Here is a 21398-nt window from a genome sequence, read left to right as displayed (position 1 = left end):
TCCACTTTCACGTGCTTACGTTTTCAGTCGTGTTTCTGCCGTACTTTCCAACAAAGACGCGTCTTTTTCAAACCCCCTCCGTCGGCCACGCAGCTCACCCTGGTCGAGCGGCGCCCGTTTTTCTCACTTGTAACGCGGCCATACGTGTCGGGATCGACGACAAAGTTGCCTCCTTTCGTCGATCGATGACGATTCGACGACCAAGTGGAATCGCGGGACGAACGCGGACGAAACGATCGTTGGATACTTGCTGCGTAGGGCGATCGAGCCCCGTGTTCTCTCGTTCGCGAATTAGAAAACCAACACACACTGTTTTCACGTATACACGTGGCAGCGCTTCCGCCGCGTATCACTGTGTTACCACGATAACTCCCCCCTGGAAATTAAGCGAAACGAAACGACGAAGAACCGGCACGGCGGCTTAGATCGACCAAAGAGAAGAAGGAGGGATCGTTGCGGGCGGACGAAGGATGACCGAGAGCGCGTCTTACGGCGTTACACTGAAGAAACTAATCACTCTGCCGGCCGCGTAATTTCCATATCCTTTTTATTTCTCTCTCGTTCTTCTTGCTTTTTTCTTTGTCGGTCTTTTTCTTTCTCTCTCTCTGTCTGTCTGTCTGTCTGTCTGTCTCTCTCTCTCTCTCTCTCTCTCTCCCTCCCTCCCTCCCTCCTTCTCTTTCTTTCTTTTCCTCTTTTTTTTCTTTTTTTTCGGAAATTCACGGGGGTAGCTGGCGTGTCCGTGTATAGGATAGCGCGGACGCAGCGCTGTACGCCAGCGTGTGGCGTCTCTCGCAAACTAAGCCGGTCGTAGGGGGGGACAGAGCGATTTCTTGGTCTCTCGCGCTGTGCGTGTGCTAAACGGGGGAAGAAAAAAGGTGGAAAGGCGCTGATAACGCGCGGCGACGAAAAATTGCCGGCTACTCGAAGAGATATCGATTGAAATAACACGATTCCGGGGAACACGAGCCAATCGGCACCGCTGACACGGCGGAAGGGGCCAATCGTGCCCGGTTCTATCTCTCTTTCACAACCTCCCTCGCTCGCTCCCCTACTTCTTCTCGTCATACGCGTCCTCCGCCGTCCCCCTTTCTCTCCTTCTCCTCGTGTGTGTTCCTCCACTACTCCTCATCGTGCTGCTCGTACTATTGCCACCGCCGCAACGTTCGTTGCTGCTTCTCTTCCTCCACCCTCGCCATTGCCGGCAAGTAGAAAGAGAGAAACGCCACTGCGGTCTAGTAGGGCACGAGAGACGGAAAGAGCGTGTTACGCTGTTCAGGAAGTACGAGTATCGGCGATTCCGAAGCGAGCCGTCATCTTCCACTCGTCGGTTTTTTCCACTCGATCCGTCCTTTCGATAATCTTGGACCACGCGACGATTCTCCCCGTTCGGGACATGGCGAGTCCAGGCCGCAGCCACTCGAATCGGACGCGCGATACGAGGCGCGATACGCCACCGTGGGCACGGCACGCAGGTAATCGGCAGGAGTTGCGGATAGAGTGAAAAATTATCGCTGAAAATCGATAGCGCCGGAGTAATTGCATCAGCGATGTGCAAATGTTAGGCGCGCGATTCGATGGATTGCCGTGGTCAGCCGGTGGTGGTAGGCCTCGTTGATTCAATAATAATGAGCATTCTTTATCGAGACCGGGGGACTTTGATCTTGGCACGATTCCAACCGTTTGTTCGGTAATTTAGTCAAGACGGAGGAAAAAGGTTGGCGAGGAACGATGAAATATCGTCGCTTTATTCGACGAATCGCTTCCTCCTTTCCGTCCCTCGCGCTTGGCCCTCGGGCGCGATCGCGTTCGCCCACCGATTCGCTTGCGCAATCGGTGACACGCGGCTGACACGACGACGGAAAGCGTACGAAAATAAACCGTCAATAAGATGGAAAAAGTCGGGCGCAGCGATTCGATCCCCGGCGATTCTCCGGTGGTCCGCTCCGTTGCGATCGCTCGCCATCTTTCCCTCGTGGCTCGTACAAATTATTTTGGGCGTGGAGCGCGGCTAACGTTAGTGCCATAGTTAAGCGCGCGCTAAAAGTGTGTCCGGCTAGGGAGGCAGGGAGGAAAAAATAGGGCGGGGTCTCTTTGCGAGCAGACTTTGTCTATCCATCATGGCCGCTTTATCAATGACGTCATGATAAGACATTCACGCACAGGCGCACGCATATCGTCGGTGAGACTGGAACGGGAGCGGAAGATCGAACCGGACGATTTCCTCGCCTTTATCTGTTTCTCCACTCTCCTCGCCGTCTCGTCGTCTCTGAATTCCGAGGGAAAAATAGAGGCTGATTGTGATCGGTGCTCGATAGATTCCGCGCGCGTCCCCACGAAAACTTTCCAATCGGATTAACCGCCGCGCGCCTCCGAGACCTCTTTTCTGCCGGACGGGTTCGAGTTTCACGGGGCAAAGGGAGAAGCACGAAACGCACAGGCTTCGAAAATAACATGGCGCGCCGCTACATTTGATCGGCGCACAGGGTCTCCGCGCGAGAGACATTTTTGCGACGACGCGCCGCGATGCCGGGCCAGGCACGTAGAAAATGCAAAGAAGCGCGGCGGCGATCGCGAATCGCGCGCGGCCCGAGTCGGCGTTGCATCGCCAAATTGCTAAAGGCTACGGAGAAAGTGTATCGGCCGATATCGAGCAACGCAGGACAATCGAGATACGCGTTACACGTTGTATCGATGAAAGTCAGCGTCGGCAGCGTCGATCGAGGTATTAAAGGGCAAGTACGACGCCAACTCTCGTTTCCCCTTGTCTCTTATCTCTCGCCACTTTTCCACTGGTTCGCGACGTCTTTGCCACTTTTTATCGATATATCGATTCGGATTAATCGGGGAACTGGTTGCACGGCGGTTCGTGCGATTTCCCAAGTTCGGCCGCGATTCAGCCGAAAGAGCGGAAGATGGGTCTGATCCGCGAATCCGAATGGGTTCGGTCGCGAACGATCGCGGCCATTCTCTCCCCATGACAACGGTTGTCTCCCGGTTGTTTATCCTTGTCTGCATTTTTACGATCGAACCGCGAGCGAGCGAACGAGCGCGAACGAGCGCGAACGAGCGCGAACGAGCGTCCGCGAGACACCTGCCTCGATTATTTTCGTATTTAGCCGACCTCGCGCGCAAGCGGCATTATCCGGTGAATAAATAAAGCGGCGAAAAAAGAAGGCGAGAAAAGAAGAGGGCAAGAAAAGAAGGAGGCATGGAAGAAAAAAGGAATATCTGGCGAAGGCCGAGGCGCGACAGCGTTCTCGTCGTCGCCATCCCGCCTTTGAAAGTACTGACCACAGACAACTGCAGCAGGAGGCGGGAGGGAGGCGAAGAAAAATGAAAGAGGAGGCGGAAAAAAAGGAAGAAGCGCGGCCAGAGGGGGAGAGAGCGGATAGACGGGTAGAGGCAGCAGGAGGCTGCAGGCCGAGGGGGAGAGAATATGGGAATAAAAATAAACCAGCGGCAGCGCGGCGCGGCGCGGCGCGGCATGGCGTGGCGTGGCGTCGGTTCGCGTCGGTTTGCGTCGATTCGCGTCGATTCGCGTCGATTCGCGTCGATTTGCGTCGATTTGCGTCGATTTGCGTCGCGTCGCTGTGGGACTGCGCGCCCGCGAAGGGCTGAAGAGAACCGCGGAGCCTAGTTGCACGGTAGTCTGGCGAGCGCTGTGCTCGCTGCAGAAGAAGCAGAGCAACGAAAGAAGAAGGTGCCGTTGCTGAAGGCGGGCAAGCAAAATAAGAGGAATAACGAAAGAAGCAAATAAGAGTCTCTTGTGCGCCTCTTCCTCTTTCTCCTCCTCCGCCTTTTCCCCACCACAGTGGCGTAGCCTCCTCTTTCTCGTGGCAGCGAACCGGCTGGGAGGGAGAGGCAATGAACAAGAAGGCGAGAACGGGTGCGCGGAGAGGGAAATCCTGGCATCGGCAGAGAAAGACACCGTAGAACGGGAGAAAGACGGTTGGATAACGACGAAGACGGAGTTTAGCTCGCGAGAACAAGACGGAAGAAGAGAAAAACCGAGGACCAAAGAGAGAGAAAAGTCTGACAGGCCTTGGCTGCTGCAGTGGTTGCGAGCCGCGTTGCCAAGTCTCATTTGTTTATCATAGTTCGCCGGCCTGGCCTTTACTATCTTGAAAAAATCGCGTCCCAATTTTTTCAATCGACAGATTGCGCTCTCATGGAGAACGTTTGCTTTTTCCGATGAACCGAGACGGTGAATCCTGCCGCGTGGCTTCACCGCCATTCATCGAATTTCCCACCGAATTTCCCACCGAATTTCCCACCGATTCCAAGCGTGCACGTCAAGCGCGTGTCGTACCCCATACTCTTACCCTTGCTTCGCTAAACGACGTAGTAAAAGTTTGCGAGATTCGCGGTGACGGGTGAGCGTCGCCGCGCCAGACCGTTTGGCGTCACGTCGCCAGAACCAGCCGAATTGATACAGCTGTGGAGCGCGTAAAACGCAAGTACGCAAAGTATTCGTTGCGATTTCGCTTTCTTTCTGCCAGCTGTTTCGTCTTCGTCCTCGTCTTCGTCTTCGTCTCGTTATTCTCGTTCCTATTCCTCGTCGTCTTCTCCCACCTCATCGTCATCACCATCGTCGTCATCATCATCACCATCATCGTGTCCACTGCTACTTCCATTGTCGCGTGGACTCGTTTCTGAGTCATGGTGCGTGCACGCATGTACTCTCGCGCGCGCCTGCGTGTTTAACGTGCACGCGTTCGTGCTTTACACTCTGCACGCGTATAAATATGTATATACGTACGTGTTGCGTACAAGGAACGTCGGCAGCGTGCATTTACACTCCGTGCCACTCTTCTGCCCGCTCTTGCCCTCGTCCCTGCGCCCACCACCGCCCCCGCCCCCTTCCTTTCCTCGCATTACAATCGATTTGCATACAAATATACCGGGCATCTCGATGGGTGGTATGTTTATTAGCAAATCCACGTGGAAATTCTGCCGCCTTATTTATGGCCTCTTGTTTTTCGGAGACACGCATCGAACACGGTATTAAACGAGTCGGCGCGGCGTTCTTTCTGCCCGACAAGAAAACCGCAAGCCGTTCGATAATCTTGGAAACTACCAAGAGTATCTCTCCAACAAGTGTCTTTTCCTCGTGGGCAACGTCTAAGATATGTAAATTTCTACATGGCAGTTTCTGTCGTACCCGATTCTAATAGAGAGAGAGAGAGAGAGAGAGAGAGAGAGAGAGAGAGAATGAGACTTTGCTTTATCAGAAACATTGTACGAACGTTGTCGGAACGGCTATAAAGCGCGAAAGTAACGCGTTGCCGACGTCTGCCGAAAGAAGAAGGAAAAATGGCACGAAATCGGCCGGATGGGTATCGGTTGCGACGAACCTTCTGTCAGAATTTTCTCGCATCTACCGAATGCGTCGTTAATCATTCCGTTCCGTGATATTCAATTAACGCGACGTCGGCGGCGGAACGTACGCGTGTTAGAAATATCCCTGGAAGACATACTGCGCGTGTAACGATCGATCGCTCTTTCGGGCTCGAGTTTCAAACTTTGCCGTTTCGCGATCGCTGCGAATACCGAATTTTCGCCGTTAGAACTCGATCCTCGGTTTCGTTATCCAGCGATTAACATTTTACGCGCTTACTAGAACAGCGAGAAGACGCCAATCGACACGTTGATTGGACTGTGCGGGACACGGGATTACCAGCGCGTCGCGTCCCGTAGTCGTGCAGACCTTTACAATCCGTTTACAATCCTTGATTCGACGCATCCGACTCGATGGTCGCGTTTTTTCCCTATCTTCGTTGTAGCTGCTTCCCTTTGAAAACGTTAACACACTTGAGAGAGAGAGAGAGAGAGGACATCGCAGACGTATAGCTTGTCGGTTAACGTTTCCGCATTCTTGTGAATTACAAGCGAGGACGATCTCGGTGGCGTGCACGGAGGATGCACGCTATTGCACGCTCGCATCGCGTCATCTAGTTTTGCATACGACTCCGACCGGGCAAGATCCTCTCTCGGCTAACGGTTTCCATTGACTCCACGGATCGGCCGTTCTCTAGGCCGAGCAGTTATCTTAATCGGGCCGGATGATTGGCGATCGATCAGCGTTACGTCGCCGATTAATTATCGATCGAGAAAGAGTCTGGAACGACGGGGCGCTCGTCGCGTCGCGTCGCATCGCGTCGCATCGCGTCGCATCGCGTCGCATCGCGTCGCGGGAAAAAGCACGCGTGTATTGAATTTAAGATCCAGCTGCATCCATGTAAGAACGTGTCGGATTACGCGCTGCCTCTCCGTCTTTCTCCCCTCTCTTCTTTCATCCCGTTGCTCTGTTCCCTTCTTTTTGCGTTCTTTAGGTCGCGCTACTCCGACAGCCTGTTGCAGAACCACAATCTCGGGGACTACGGATCCGAACAAGCTGCCGTAAGTGCGCCTGCGATATTAATTGAGTCGAAGCACGGAGATTTGCATGCGATTTACCTTGTTTCGTGCTGCAACTGTTCTTCGTCGTATTTCACATTTTAAACTTTCACGACGATCGGACGACGCATTCGTGTCGCGATTGTTCGGCTTTCGATCGGGCTATTCTTACGTATCGCGGCTTGCGCACCGTTTCTTTACGTTTCGCCGACATTCTGAAATTCTTGTCCGTGTCGGAAATACGAGCGATATTTTCCCCCGTTGCTTCCTTAAATCGATGTAACGTCTCGTTTCCTTTCCTTTCCTTTCCTTTCCTTTCTTTTCGTTCTTACTCTTTGCTGTACTTTTCGCTCGTACAAACTTTCCTTTCGCGTAAATAGAGAAGAATCGCGAGAAAACGACTGTCAGCCTTGGTGGGGTGGTGCGTATCACTGCCTTGTGGCAGTAACCTTGTGCCCGCGTCACAGTACTTTTTTTATCATATCGTACGTATGCTAACAACCGGCACGCCGACGCGACGCGACGCGCAGACACGACGTAGCCGGTCGTGGTCGCGGCCGCGGCTGCGGCAAGGTAAGACAATATGAACGGGTTTGTCCGTGGTCAGTTCTACTGGCGGAGTCGGTGGAGTATAATTTCTTTCGCCCGTTTCGCTGCCTTTTCGTTTCCCATCGTCCGGTATCGCGTGTTGGACGAACAGCCTGTGTTCGTGTTTTTAACTCTACGCACCAGCAGAATATTTCCTGCAAATAAATACAAAGTACGCGTACCCGGTATATCTCATACGATACGGCGTTTATTACGTGTATCTGTAGTAGTTGGCAAAGGTTTTCGCGCGATTCGTCGGCGAGCGATACGCGAGCAAACGAGAACGTTTCAGCCGTCAACAATAAAAAGCGCACGCTCTCGGTATCGCTGGAACGTTTGCACAGTGGATCAGCAAGGTATTAACGTGCCGATAATCGCGCAACCTTGACCGAGTGTCCGACCGATTGCTGAATCCTCGACACTGGGGACGACCCTGAAGCATTCTCGTAACAGCGTACAAATCACGACCGAAGGATAAAGAAGTAGATGTCCTTCGGTTTTCGTGGCCGGCACGATTTTTCGTGAAATTTCGTCTCTCTTTCCTTTTCCTCTGTTTTCCTCTTCTTCTTTTTCTTCTTCTTCTTCTTTTCTTCGTCGAACGCGTGTCCGTGTGCCGCGTTCACCAAATGGACTCGTTTAAAACGAAGCGAGTATCGAAAGTATCTTTCTCTCTCTCTCTCTCTCTCTCTCTCTCATCACTATCTGTATCTCTCTATCTCTCTATCTATCTTTCTGGCGAAGTTTAATTTATTTTAATAACGAACACGCGATGGCTCGGGAGAGAAAGAGAGGCTGAGTCGCGCGGAGGCTTGGACGGAATGCCGCCGACGCCGGCGTATTGTCGGAGGTCAGGTTCACCAGCCACGATGCGTTCGTTCCCTCTCTTGCCTTTCTTCGTCCCTCGTTCGGGCCAGTCACGGCCGCAGATAAAAGAAAGGGGTTCGAAGCCGAAAATATCGAGCCGCTCGAAGTAGAGTAGGATGTTTCGAGCGGCTGAAAAATCTGCAAACTCGCGTGTCAACGACCTCGTTTCTCGCGCTACGCGGTATACGGGGTGTATATTCTGTAACACGTGGTTATAGCCGCGTGTAAATAAACTCGAGACGGAAAAACCGCGCCACCGCGTATTACGCGTTACGACTCCGTAGGAAACGATTCGATCGATGACATAAAACGCGTCTCGCGAAACGGCCAATTTCTGGCTAATTGTTGGATGCCTGAAAATGTTTGGGCGGTCGTCGAACAGTCGGAGAAGAGCGAGGATTTCTCAATGAGAGAAAGAAAGACGAACGATAGCCGCGATCCACGATTAACCGTGAACGGCGTTCGTCTCCGGTGTTGTAAATCCAAAAAATCGGCGAAATGGCGGGCCACGCGTTACGTTGCCATCCTCTGTGCTTGGAATATACGTCGATTACAGCGATATACGTGGGATTGCGGCGAAACGTATCGAGAGGAAGGCAGACTGCTCGAAGGGAGTTTGCAGCGTTTCGGAATAAAGTTGCGTCGACTGACGGTACGTCGAACAGCGTTTACAGTACTCCTAGAAGAGAAGGCTGGATGCTGCTCGTTGCATCCTGCATATATGTATGTTTTATGTCAGCGTGCATTCTGCATTTGCGCCGTTGCCACGTCTGGTGGCTCTCCTCGGTTCTTTCTCTTTCTCCTTTTCCTCCTTTTCTATCTATCCGAGCCTCTGCAGCTTTCCGTCTCTTTTCCTTTTCATTCGTCTCCTCTGCCTCCCCCTTACTCTGCGACCCGCTCCGCGACGGTGCTTGCATTTCTTGACATTTCTCAAACCCGTGTCCCACCTCGTGGTCACTGAGTCGTTGAACTCGAAAAGGAAGAAAAAATGGAAAGAGCAGAGAAGAAGAAGAAAAAAAAAGAAAACGACGCGAACTCGGTCGGGGAAAAGGTGTTGGTCGGTAGAATCGATTTTTCACACGAGAAATTTGTTAGCGCGTGACGAAGAGAAGAGAAGATTCGATGGTCGACGAAGGAGGAGACCCGGGCTGGAGGGGGGGGAGGGGCTGTTGCACGGGGCGCGACTCGAAACGGCGGTCCCCTAGCGTTTCGCTAACGAAATTTCCCACGGCTCGCGACACCGGAGGGTCGACTTTTTTGCCGGCGAAAGGAATTTTCTTCGAACGATTCGCCGCGATCTGCATACACTCGTTATCTCTCTCCGTTTATCTGCTCTCTTGCTAGCAGCGCGGCAGCCTGTTTTCTCTCTACCGCATGCAAATGCCGTGTTTCTCCATCTTAGAATCGCTTTCCTCGCGCGATCGTGGCTCGCGAGCCCGATGAAAAATGCCCCGGCGAGCTACGTCCACCGGAGAGAGGTACGCGAATCTGTTCAGGGCACACGTTTCTCGCGGCGACTGGCAAGTGTCGAGCGATCTACAGGAGGTCGATCGGTTGCTCGATTGGAGTAGGTCGCGGCTGGTCTCGCAACAACGGCCCGGCACGTCCCGGCGCGTTCCGACGAGGAAATGCTATCGAGTTTCGGGAAACGATCGATTCTTCTTCTATCAATTCAAGTACAAATAAGCGAGCTACTAAATCTACGTACTTATCCGCGTAGAGTCGGCGAAATAGGTTTAGCGACAGCGGTGTATAGGATATTGGAGAGAAGATAGACGAAGCTCGGGCAGAGACGCGGCGCCTAGCGCGAAGAGGCGGACTGTCGTCGAATCTACGACTGGATCGACGAAATACCCTGTTTGTATCGGTGAAACGAGAAGGGAGCTGCGTTGGATTTCGAGAGAGCGGCAGCGTGGAACGCGCCGCGAGAAGTGCACGCGTTTCTCCCGTTGGGGGAGACGACGAAAGGATCTTTCTCCCGCGAGATACGTTGACTTCGAGTCGATCCAGTTGGCGGTGTTTCGCGCTCGAAGGAGCGCGTCGTCCTCGTTCTGGAATGCGTAACCGGCGTACGCGGTTCCGCGGAAGGACGGTTCCGGCGGAATCTGACGGAATCTGGCGGAATCTGACGGTTGTTGGCTCTCGATCGAGCAGAGACGCATGTGGATGGCAGGCGAGACCGTGTTTGCGAGGTTTGCTGCACGGTTCGAATTTCTTCTTCGCTTTGTTCGAGTCGATCTGTTCGAGTTTTCAGCATGCGAGTGTAAAGTCCGAACGACGAGTGGTTATGACAGATAGACGGACTGCGCGTTGTCCGACGCGTAACAGATCATCGCGCCCGCCATCCATCGGTCTCGGTTAGGCTACGTAGTCGGCGCGGCGGTTACAAGTAGAAGTATGTCTCCTTACCTCTCGTGCACGGTTCTCTAGAGTAGGTGGATCACAGTTAAAACGCGGTGGTAGGAGCTAGGTAAAAAGATCACAAAATATGGCACACTGTTGCCCGAGTTCATCGTTCGGCACTTCGCGGCGCGGTTGCTTACTGGTGGGGGCGGCGAAGTACGGGCGGAGGAGAATGACGAAGAAGATGCGGAACGAAGGGAGCGAGCCTGTGCGAATGGAGCAAGAAGGGAACACTCGCGGGGACACTGGAATCGAAGACGAAGAGGAGACGCAGGACGAGAAAAGGAGCCGCGTATACACCGAGAGAGCGGCGCACGAGAGACGAAGAGAATTCCTCGCGCGCTGTCAGCTGTCAATGCCGCGCACGTTGTCACTCATCTTGCGTGGTTTTTCCTCGGGTCTCGGTACTTTGACGGTCCTCCTTCCTCCTCGGTGACCACCTCGCCGTGCATCGGACGACGATTCAGATCCAACAGATCGTCGTCTCTCCCTCTGTCGTGGTCCTCTTGGCCCCTACAGTCCCGGCGAGTTTCCAGCGAGTTCGAATCTCCACGTTTTCCGGATCTCTCTCTCCCCCCCTCTCTCTCTCTCTCTCTGTCGCCTACTCTTTCCCTCTTTCCCTCTTTCTCTCTTTCTCTCTTTCTCTCTATTTCTCTCGGTGTCGTTGTTCTTTGTTCTTGCTTGACTCGCCGACGATTAAAAAATGCGACGTCGAAAGGAGAAGGACGATGGAAGAAGGAAGAAGAGGATATGGAAAACCTTGTCACCGGTTGTCTTCGTTTAAGCCGTGGTCGTGGTCGTGGTCGTGGGTCGTGGTCGTCGTCGTTGTCGTCGTTGTCGTTGTCGTTGTCGTCGTCGTCGTCGTGGCCGTCGTCGTTGTCGTCGTGGTCGTGATCGTGGTCGTGGTCGTAGTCGTCGTGGTTGTCGTGGTCGTAGTCGTGGTCGTCGTCGTCGTCGTCGTGGTCGTCGTCGTCGTCGTCGTCGTCTTCGTCTTCGTCGCACTCTCGCCTCCCCGTGTGCGTGTGACGCGGTGCGCGCGTGGTGTCGCGTGAAGTTGGTCGTGCGTGCGCACCTTGTGCTTCGTTAAAGAGTCTTTTCCGTATAAAATGCTGGGGCGCCGGCGAGAATCGGCCTGCCCGCCGCCGCGTAGGCTTCACGCCGGCGTCCTCGCGGCCGATTGGCTGGATAGCGTCCGGTGGGGGGCACTGGCGCGAAGGTCCGAAGGTAGAATACTTGCCTCGAGAAGCTACCAGAGCGGATCCACGAGAGTTCGGAGTGGGGTTGCGTCTTTGCCATCCCGCTAACTCGGATCGTACACGTTTTATCTACACGGCACCTAACAGGGATGATCTTCTGGATGCTAAACTGTCTACGAAATCGTTGGATGCGAGCTTGGTCGAGTTGGACGGCGACCGACAATAGTAGACCAATAGTAGGCGGATGGACCGCGTTTCGAGATGAAGCGACGCGTTGAATAGGACGAACGATGCTCGATGGTTCGTGACAAAGTTGTTTTCTCGTCTTGCAGAGGCAAAGGTGTTGGAAGACGACACGAAAATGTGACGATCCATCCTCGGAGGGAATAAAATCGAAGGATGAACGAACGCAGCAAAGAAGCTTGGCGATTCTGTAGAGTCGGTACGCCGCGCGTCGAGCGTCTTTCGTTCTCGCGGGCCCCCTTTGCCCCCCTTTGCCCCCCTTTGCCCCTCTTTGCCCCTCTTTGCCCCCCCTTTACCGCGCGATACTCGCCGTCTTTCTTTTACAAGAACTTCTCATTCTGATCTCTCGGCTTGCTCGCCTTCTCTCTTCCAATCTCTCTGTCTCGTCTGTATTGCTCGAGACCGGCCAGGCTATTCACCCACGCATGCACGAGATGACGATGACGATGACGCCGACCGCTCGCCGCTGCAACGTGCACACCGTGAACGCTCTTTGCTCTTTCATCCGCCTTATAGGATGAACGTACTCGGCGAGAAAAAAACACGGGCGCTCGAAATTCCTCGTGGGTCGCGGATTTTCTGGTCGGGACTCTTGCATCGAACGATTAGACGGTGAATTCGCGAATCCAGTGTCCGCCCTCTTACCTCTCTTCCTTCCCCTCTCTTGACAATCGTCGGATACGGTAGAATTTTTTCGATCGGCGCGCAAAGATCGATGCACGATCGAGCACAGACTTTTTCACTGCTCACGATTTTGCTGGCCTTGCGATCTATGCGGCTGACATTGGCACATTCTGATTGCACAGCCCCGCTGACCCAGATTCCGGCTCGGTTATTTTTTCCACGCGGTCGGATTTTTTTTATCTCTGCCGTTTCGCTCGTCGGTCTCGGTCGTCTCTGCCAGCTTCGTCTCTCTCGCTTCCTACTCGAGATCTTTCGCACGGCTTTAATCTCGTTTCGTCTTCGTTTAATTCCTCACGGACAAGCTACTTTTCCTCGCTGCTTTAGAAATTGACGAGCCTCGTAATTCGCGTTCGACCTGCCATTTAGAAGCGTCGCTACCAGGAAAATCCCCCTATTCTCGTTTCAATTTTTCGCGAAACTTTGCCTGTACTACTTTGCTCGTACACGAGGATGAGAAAACGCCCCACGGACACGAACGATTCGTGATATCGGAGAAACTGCAGCCGTATCCCGAAATATGCAATTTTCAGGACTGAATATTTGACAGGAGTGGCGAAAAATCAAAGCGGAAGAGTCAAAGAATAAGAGTCAGAAAAATCAAGGAGAAAATTAACGACGAACCGTATCGATTCAAGTCGCAGCTAATCTCGTGGAAACGTTTGAAACGGTTGTCATATTTTTGCGGTGGCGGCGAGGGCCAAAAAGTGCGAACAGGCGAATCCACGTCTGGCCGGAAAAGGGGTTCCGGATGGATCCACCGCGGTTGGCCGCATGGCGCGAAACAGCCGTGACGCGACTGGATCCTGACCTACGACTACGTTCAGGGGAGCCAGACGAATTTTGTCCGAAAGTCGACGCGAACGAAAGAGCGGATTCGCAGGCCTTCGAGGTCACGAAGCTGCAGTGGGGATCGGTGTCGGAGGGAGTCGAAGAGGGGATCCGAAGAAGGTGGTAGATATGGGCAAAGATTCGAGGGAGTAGGAGAGTGCCGATGGAGGATACGCTGCGGCGGAGGAGGACCAGGCGACGCGCTGGAAAGAGGAGCGCGAGCGCGAGTGCAACGGGCAGCTCGGCAGAAGAAGAGGAAGGCGGAGGAGGAGGAGGAGGAGGAGGAGGAGGAGAAGAAGAAGAAGAAGAAGGCGAAGAAGAAGAGGAGGACGATGAAGAGGATGAAGAAGAAGAAGACGAAGAAGAGGAAGAAGAGGAGGAGGAAGAAGAAGAAGTAGTAGTAGTAGTAGTAGAAGAAGAAGAAGAAGAAGAAGAAGAAGGAGGAGGAGAAGAAGAAGAAGAAGAAGAAGAAGAAGAAGGGGTCTGATCTAGCGGCAATATACACACAGAGCCGCACAGACCACGGCAAAACTCCGCAGTTTTGCTGTTCGATTTTGCAAACTTATATTTAGAAGGGCAACGATCTTTTGCCGCGGCAGCTCCGACCAGAGGAGAGGAAAGGTTCTGGGATACGCGCGCGGTCTCTCTCGTGACCGGCCGCCGAGATTTCTCAACTCCGCGCAGACCCACGTCTCTCTCTTGGTTTTCGCCGTTTTGCATTTTCCTCTCCATTTTCCCCGCTGTTCTTTCTCCGCTCTTCGATGAAATTTCTTTCCCCGCCCTGCCCTCCTTTAGATCCTGCCTTCTTGCATCGGCTATTACGGTGCCCGGTGTTTTGCATTCGAGTAGAACCAGCCAGCGCACGAATTAATGGCTGTTGCGTACGCGTCACGTTTCGAGTTTGCAATAATTACCAGTGGCACGTAGGATAACGGTTGTTTAATAAGTTGGGTATTCTACAGGGTGACTCTGTTGGTTAAGAAACGCTCGGTTATGGAAGCTGAACGTACAGCACGAGGACGGGCAGAGTGAATTTCAGAAAATATCTGGTACATGACGGACGGACGGACGGACGGACCTTTGTTGCTCTACGAAGATGGCACAGACTGCGATCGATCGATCGATCCTATCGCGTCTATCGCGTCTATCGCGTCTATCGCGTCAGATCGAAATAGTAGGCGACGAGCGAGTCGCGTTACACGGTATAGCGTTGGATTCGCGAGAAAGCGACAGCTTCCAGCAAGCTCGGATAGGCCGAGATGCCGATCCGGAGAGAGATGGAATTTGGGAGCGCGATCGAGCTGGAAATGAAAATCCTCTGGGAGAAAAAACGTGCGGATCTTTCGGAGCGCGCGAATATCGCGCATGACCGCCCCTGTGAGCGTAATCTTATCGTGCCGAGCGATGTGGTGAACGCGACTGCAGAACGGAGCGGAGTCAACGAACGATAAAAAAAAAAGCGCGTAGCCATACGCGCGACACAAAGAATAAACTCTATTCCATTGCACCTCGCCCCCTCCCATTCGCCCCTCTGCTTGCCCCGTACTGTTCCATCTCGCTCGTTCGTTACCGCGGCCAACTCTTCTCCTGGTCATCCACGTTGCAACTTTGCCAGCCGTGTGTGGGCGCGCGACTTCTTTCCTCTTCTCTCGTTCTCCGGTTCTCCCTCCCTCCCTCTCTTCCACTCTCGCTCCCTCCCTCTCACTCTCACTCTCCCTCTCTCTCTCTCTCTCTCTCTCTCTCTTTCACTCTTTTTCTCTCGGTTCGCCCGCTCTCGCCCCTTCTCCCTCTCCCCTTTACTCGTTCTTTTTCTTTCGCCGACCGCGCTTGGGGTAGGTCATGGCGGAACCGCGCGAGCGAGCGAATGACGAGGAAGGAGAGAAAAAAAGAAGAGGAAGAACGAGCCGTACGCGACGCGTACAGAACGTTCGGCCGGCACACGACTTTGTAACGCGTACCTTTCTCCTTCGCTTTGGGCGGCCACGCTTTTGACAAGATATCTGTCATCGCGAGGCAACGTTGCTTGGACGTCTCGTGACCTCGCGACTCGCGCAATATCCGACCGATTTTTGCCAGTTTGTCCGACCGTTCGATTTGTCGAATAAACGAGATTCGCGAGGAAATGGAACGAAAGGTAGTGCGAGAGATGGAGCATCGAACTGTACTTTCGTAAGCCGATCGGCTTCTACGGCTTGGGTTTCTTCGAAATTTAGCTATTTGCCGTTCTTTCTCTTACCGTTGGTCTGCGACTCTAGTCTACAGTTTCACCGAAGATCGAACAATTCGATTAGAAGGATCTTAACAGCCGGCACGGGGCCGGCGTTATTGTTAGCGATCATGCGATCTGAAAATCATAGAAAATTACTGAAAAGCCAGGAAACTTTGTACGTACTGAACGGGCAGAAGGTATGGTTGCCCCTGGACTTGAGATGTCGTAATTTTGCCTTCGCCATAACGGCTACGCGGCACGGAAGTTCTTCCCTCTTCCCGCCCTTCTATCTTTCATCCTCCGAGTTTTCTTCTTCGACTTGGAACAGAAAGCTTTCTCGCCCCCCCCTCTCCTCTTCCCTCCCCCTCGCCCCTCGCCCCCCGTCGCTCGCCCCTCGCCACACCGCGCCTTTTCGTAATAGTAGAAGGGTTAGCGAAACAATGGCACGCGCGTGAACACCGTTATTTAAATAATACGATGGAACCTCTTCGGGGTTGAAGGTAAAAAAATAAGTTACGCTCAAGGGGACGGTGAAACCGAACGTGAGAAAGGCTCTTTTTGTTTTTGGTAGCTGCGCGAAACGCGGTTATCCTCGTGGAACTCTTTCGAACGATAGAAAGGTTAAGCAGACTCGAATGTATGGCGTTATGGGTGGCGTAATTGTCTTCTGCTTGCGTCGCCTAATCGCGGTCTAATCGTAGCGCGCGTCTCGTGCGTCAGAGACGATTCTGCGAGTATCGATCCGAGCGTTCACAGTCTCTTGAAGCCTCCACCCTTTTTTTTTTTTTTCGTCATCTTCTTCTTGCGCCCGTGGCGCAGTTCCGGTTCAGGCAGCTGTCGTCGATTGAAAATCGGGACGCTGGATCTGGTCAAGGGTAGGCCCGCGGCTGCGTTACGTTACGCTCCGATGTCGAACCGGTTTGAAGGTGGGGTGAAGCAGAGATTTGGAGAGAAAGAGCCGACGCAAAAAATTCATTTGTATCGCCGAAAGGGTCGCGCAGAGGTGTCGAAATAATTGGATTTTAATTTTCGAGCCAGTGAAAGAACAAAAACCGCTTTCTCCATCGTCGGCTACGTTCTCTACGCCCCGATCGACAACCATGAGAATCACTCGGCGACGAGTGTTTGTACAACGTCGCGACGCATTAATGTTTTCGACTTTCCATCTTCTTCCGCACCCTTTGTTTTCCCACGATTCGTAACGGGCAACGGGTTTATTTCGTTGACGCGGCCACGGTTAATAATCGTGGTCGTGTCGCGTCCGGGGCTCCGCTTTGCTCGTGCACGACCGATCGTTTCGGAATCGAACGATCGACGTGGAACGAGCGTGAAAAAGGCGTGCAAAAGGCGACAGATGCCGTGAGAATCATCGGCGCGTTTCCGCCTCTGGAAAATGGCGGAGAGCAACGAGAGTCAATTAAGTGTGCGCGTCGCTTTTAACATTTTGTCACGAGCCCCGGCGGCCACGCTCCTCCATCGAAGATTCGCCGTTACGGAGCGCCACAAAGGAAGCGAATGTTTTAATTAAATCCCGGCAAAACGTGAAAACTTCGCCATCGTGCGGCGTTTTTGCGATTTTCCGAAAGTTTCGCCTCGGCCGGGCTCGCGAGTCGCTTTCAAGGTGGCGATGGACGAGGGAGTGGAATCGCCGCGCTACCGAACCACCTCGCCGCCACCACTCCATTCATCCCGCCGCAGTTAGCGAGAATAAAAGAAGTCGGAAAAACAAAAGAGCGCCACAGCTACTTAGCGAAACAAATTGTTGCTTTCGTACTCGGGACGAGAATTTAAAAGTTTTGCACGAGCCGCTTCTCTTTTTACTCTTTCCCGCCATCCCCTTCTCCATCCCTATGTTCTTCGTGGCTTTCTCCTTTCTCCTCCTCCTCTCTCTCTCTCTCACGCTCTCTCTCTCTCTCTCCCCCCTCCCTCCCCCTCAACCTCCGGGCATCTCGTTCTTTCGAGTCGAACGGATAGACGAACTCGATTCACGGCTCGTTAGCGGTGCTTCCTTTCCCTTCATTTCGGTTGTGCCTCGTAAAAGGACAACGCCATATACGCGGAGACTCGTACTATCGATCGCGACTGAGTGTCCCATTAAATCGGTTGCATCGTGCGTGGAATACGCGTATGGAACAATTAAACGCGGTATTGTCCCGCGAGCTGCGAGGTACCGTTGGCCGAGACGCTCGGTCATCTACCTACGGATCTTGTCCGTAAAAATCCACCGTCCGCGATCTTCTCGTAAGAATCGCTGGATCGATCTCGAACCGCCACGGCGGTCAACATTTTATCGACGATCGAGGCGTCGCGCCGTTCGTTGAGCAGGCGATGAGCTGCCAGACGATTTCTTAGCAAGCGACGGATCTTTTAACGTTAAGATTAAAGGAAAATTAATAAATCCATACAGGGAAGCACATACACGCACGTAGAGCATGCTAGGCGCTGCGATAAACAAACTAACGAAAAATGCGAGTGCAGAAAGTAAAAACAATGAGAACGAAGAGAGACGAAGAGAGCGAGCGAGATCTGCTCGTAAACTCATAACTCGGAAAACGAGAATGAAGTACGCGCAATCGCGTGACCAAAGACGCGATATAATTATATTTACTGTGTACGCATAGGTGTGACAGTTGCGTGAAACGTGCGGGAGGAACGTAGAGGAAAACGAGAAAAGAAGAAAGAAAAAGTTACGTACGTCGAGCCTTGTACGAATTGGCGAGAAAGAAAACGAAAAAGAAAAAGAAAAAGCGAGAAAAAAGGAGAAAGAAAAAAAGTGAGAAATTGCAGGAAGCTGCGTGACGAGGAGAAATAATAAGGGGATTTTGAACGGGCTGAGTATTCAACTCACTCGTTGCAGGGTGGACCAGCATTCCTCGAGGGTGCGTTCGCTGATGTTGCCCATTCCTCCGCCTCCGCCGGCGCCTCCCGCACCTCCAAGTCCCGCCGCAGAGGCACGAGACTATCAGGCAAGACAGGAGGCTCGTGTTAGTTTACTTCTCTCTGCTCTTTCTTATAGCCGGCAGTGATACAAAATCGCTTTCTTCCCTACCAAATATGGTGCTCTTACGGTAATTCGTGAAACGATCCACGACTAGTCGCTCGAAATCTTTCCTTTTCCTTGGAAAGAATCCTCGCGCGTGAAAACTGAAAGACGCTATAGAGATTTGGTAGGGGAGACGGATGAGCGTTGTTTAAACAACGTCCAAAATAAAACAAGAAACGAGGAATCATCCGTAACGTCGGATAGTCGAGTCATTCAACTTTTTCCTCCATCGCGTTCTTTTCACTCGCCTCAACGTAGATCGTCCTACCTGGTAAAATCGCGCGATACGAAAAGTCTGTACTACGAAATCGGTTGTTGTTCTCCCTGCTTGTGTCGTAATTCGCGCGAGCGAAAGAAACAGGAAAGAAAAAGAAGAAAAAAAAGAGAGAAAAGAAGAAGAAAGAAAAAGGAAAAACGGTTCGGATTCCTATTGGCGGTGAGACCGAATCGGATCCGCGGGGATATATTTACTTAGTTTCCTCGTATCGAAGCTCGCGGACTGTGGCATCGCAGAAGCACGCCGCGATATTTTCTCGAGAACATCTTCTCGGCGTACCGTATGACGTATGCGTATAGTATTATCTGTGTTGCGCGGGTCAAGAACCCCGAGAGACGACGTATCTGCATCTCCTCGCATCGGTGTGCGTGGGCCGCGTTTGCATTTGTGGCCCCGTGACTCTAATGTGTGCGTGGCTGGCTGCTTTGCTTGGCTGCTAGCTGGAGCGCGAGCGCGCGCTCCCGCGCCAACATTCACTCTCTCTCACTCTCCCTCTCTTGCTCGTTCTGTTGCATGCGTGCACATGTAGGTGTGCGTGTGAGCGTTCGTGTGCGTGTTCGCGTACGCGTGTTGAAGTACGCGATGTGGTAAGTCAACGTATTCCGATGTGCGTGAACCATGGTCAGTGTATCTCGGTACAGTCGCAGATATTCAAACAGTCAGCGAAATTGTCGACGATGTAGCGCGATTTATTGAAAGTCATCCAGTTAAGCCGATACGCACGTTTTCGTCCGTATCCTGTCGATTCTGACAGGTCTGACATCTGGTCTTTTTTCGCCCTAATCGAGGAACTATCCGCATCCTCGTTGTTCATCTTAGTCACGAATACTTGATAGAAATCTCTCGCTCGAACGTTGGCTCCAGTTTAACGAAATCACGGAGTCTACGATTTTATAACTTGCGCTAGAAGAATTTAGACCTTTCGACGTTGTTAATCGAAAGCGAGACGAAGCATAGCGAAGCATACAAGAGATTCCACGTGATCTCGAGGCGAGACGAGACGCGTATTTTTCTCCATCGGTAGAAACTGTTTGAAAGTATTGTCCGGCGTCAGTCGGCCCAAGTGAATGACCCTATTTATCGGCGCATTATGCACTTTTATCGCGGTTGCCTCGTCCCAGTTATTTATCTCTTCCCTCCGCAGCTACGGACGAGAAAAGTCTAACCGAGATCGAGCAAATAAAAATGGAAAACAGAGAGACAGAGAGACAGAGAGACAGAGAGAGAGAGAGAGAGAGAGAGAGAGACAGACAGACAGACAGACAGAGAGAGAGAGAGAGAGAGAGAGTGAGTGAGTGAGAAAGAGTATCGTTTTATCGATCGTGTAAACGTATTATTCTTACCTGCAGCTCGTTGACAAGCTTTTCAGTCAGGCTGGCATCGTGGGAGTCTTGGCTGGTCGCGCCCGGACTTAGCATCGAGTTCTGGGAGTTCTGTTGTTGGTTGGCCGACATGTTCATCCCGGCGAGCGCTCCGTTCTGAGCGATGCTGCCCGCCATGTTGAGCGCCTGCTGTTGCAGGTTCTGCGTCAAATTTTGAGCCTGTTGTTGCAAATTCTGCGTAAGGTTTTGCGCTGCCTGTTGTTGCAGCGCCTGTTGACTCAAGCTCTGGCCGAGGTTCTGGGTCAAATTCTGCGCCTGTTGCTGCAACGTTTGCGACAAATTCTGCGCCTGACTTTGGATATTTTGTTGCAGGTTCTGGCTGGCCTGGCTTAAGTTCTGCGGCTGATTGAGCAACTGTTGCTGCTGTTGGGGAGACAGACTCGGGGTGAGACTTTGCGCGAGATTGTGCTGCAGAGTCTGCCCTAGGTTCTGTTGCATGTTCTGCGTCAAGGCTTGAGTCAACGCCTGCCCCAGGTTCTGATTGAGAGCCTGAGCCGCCTGGACCGCTTGAACGGCCAACGACGGACTCGAGGCTTGGGACATGCTTTGTTGTGCTTGTGCGAGACTGTGAAGACTCTGGGCCATGCTGGACGTGATGGCGCCCTGATGGTCGGCCTGCGGCGAGGGCGTCGTCGGTGCCGGCGAAGACTGATGCTGCGCTCCTTGAGCCGTTTGTTGGCCCATGGACATCGCGTGCTGTTGTTGTTGCTGCATCTGCTGTTGCGGACTGGCGGTCTGTCCTAATGCCGCGTTAGCGGTCTGCTGCACCTGTGAGACGTTCTGTTGTTGTTGTTGCTGCTGCTGCTGCTGCTGTTGTTGTTGCTGCTGCTGCTGCTGCTGCTGACCAAGAGGGCTGTGCATCTGTTGCACTTGCTGTTGAGTCGAGTTGGAGATAGGGCTGTGCTGTATGCCCGGCGAATGCTGAGGCGGACCCCGCTGCGGTTGTTGCCAGTAGTCGGACATTTTGAAAACATGCTGTCGCAGCGCGTGAAGATTCGCGGCCGCCGCTGTGACGGCCGAGGCTTGGACCTCCATGGGCTCCGGCTCGTTTTCGAGGTCCGGTTCGGGCGAGCTGCAGGGATCCTCGTCTTCCTCCTCGTCCTCCCTCTCGGTGATGTCCTCGTCGTCCTCGTCGTGGATCCTGACGGATCTGTCAACCTCGGGCCCGGCCGACCCTCCTCCACCAACACCAGCAACACCACCGCCACTTCCACCGCCGCCACTTCCGCCACCGCCACCTCCACCGGCTCCACCGCCACCTCCTCCACCTCCTATCCCACCCCCC

At 53.0% G+C, this 21398-nt stretch overlaps 1 protein-coding gene across 8 annotated transcripts in view; it reads right to left on the bottom strand.

Annotated features, from left to right (window-relative positions):
- Nucleotides 1–21325, bottom strand: part of dati (zinc finger protein datilografo) — a 59311-nt gene extending 37986 nt beyond the window's left edge. For 6 of the 8 annotated variants that reach the window (XM_076623515.1, XM_076623518.1, XM_076623513.1 and 3 more), the window contains exons 1-2: nucleotides 20075–21324; nucleotides 18260–18370 (exon numbers count right to left, since the gene is read on the bottom strand). In XM_076623515.1, the coding sequence (XP_076479630.1) occupies nucleotides 18260–18370; nucleotides 20075–21148 (1185 nt within the window). In that variant the 5' untranslated portion in view covers nucleotides 21149–21324. Of the gene's footprint in view, nucleotides 1–18259; nucleotides 18371–20074 lie in introns of all 8 variants that reach the window. The other 2 variants (XM_076623520.1, XM_076623514.1) reach the window with 1 other exon arrangement.
- Between the last annotated feature and the right edge of the window lie 73 nt (nucleotides 21326–21398).

The sequence above is a fragment of the Bombus vancouverensis genome, chromosome 12, assembly GCF_051014615.1.
Source record: "Bombus vancouverensis nearcticus chromosome 12, iyBomVanc1_principal, whole genome shotgun sequence".
NCBI classification, from domain to species: Eukaryota; Metazoa; Arthropoda; class Insecta; order Hymenoptera; family Apidae; genus Bombus; species Bombus vancouverensis.
Note: the sequence above shows the minus strand (reverse complement) of the source record. Positions and strands in the feature narration are given on the sequence as shown.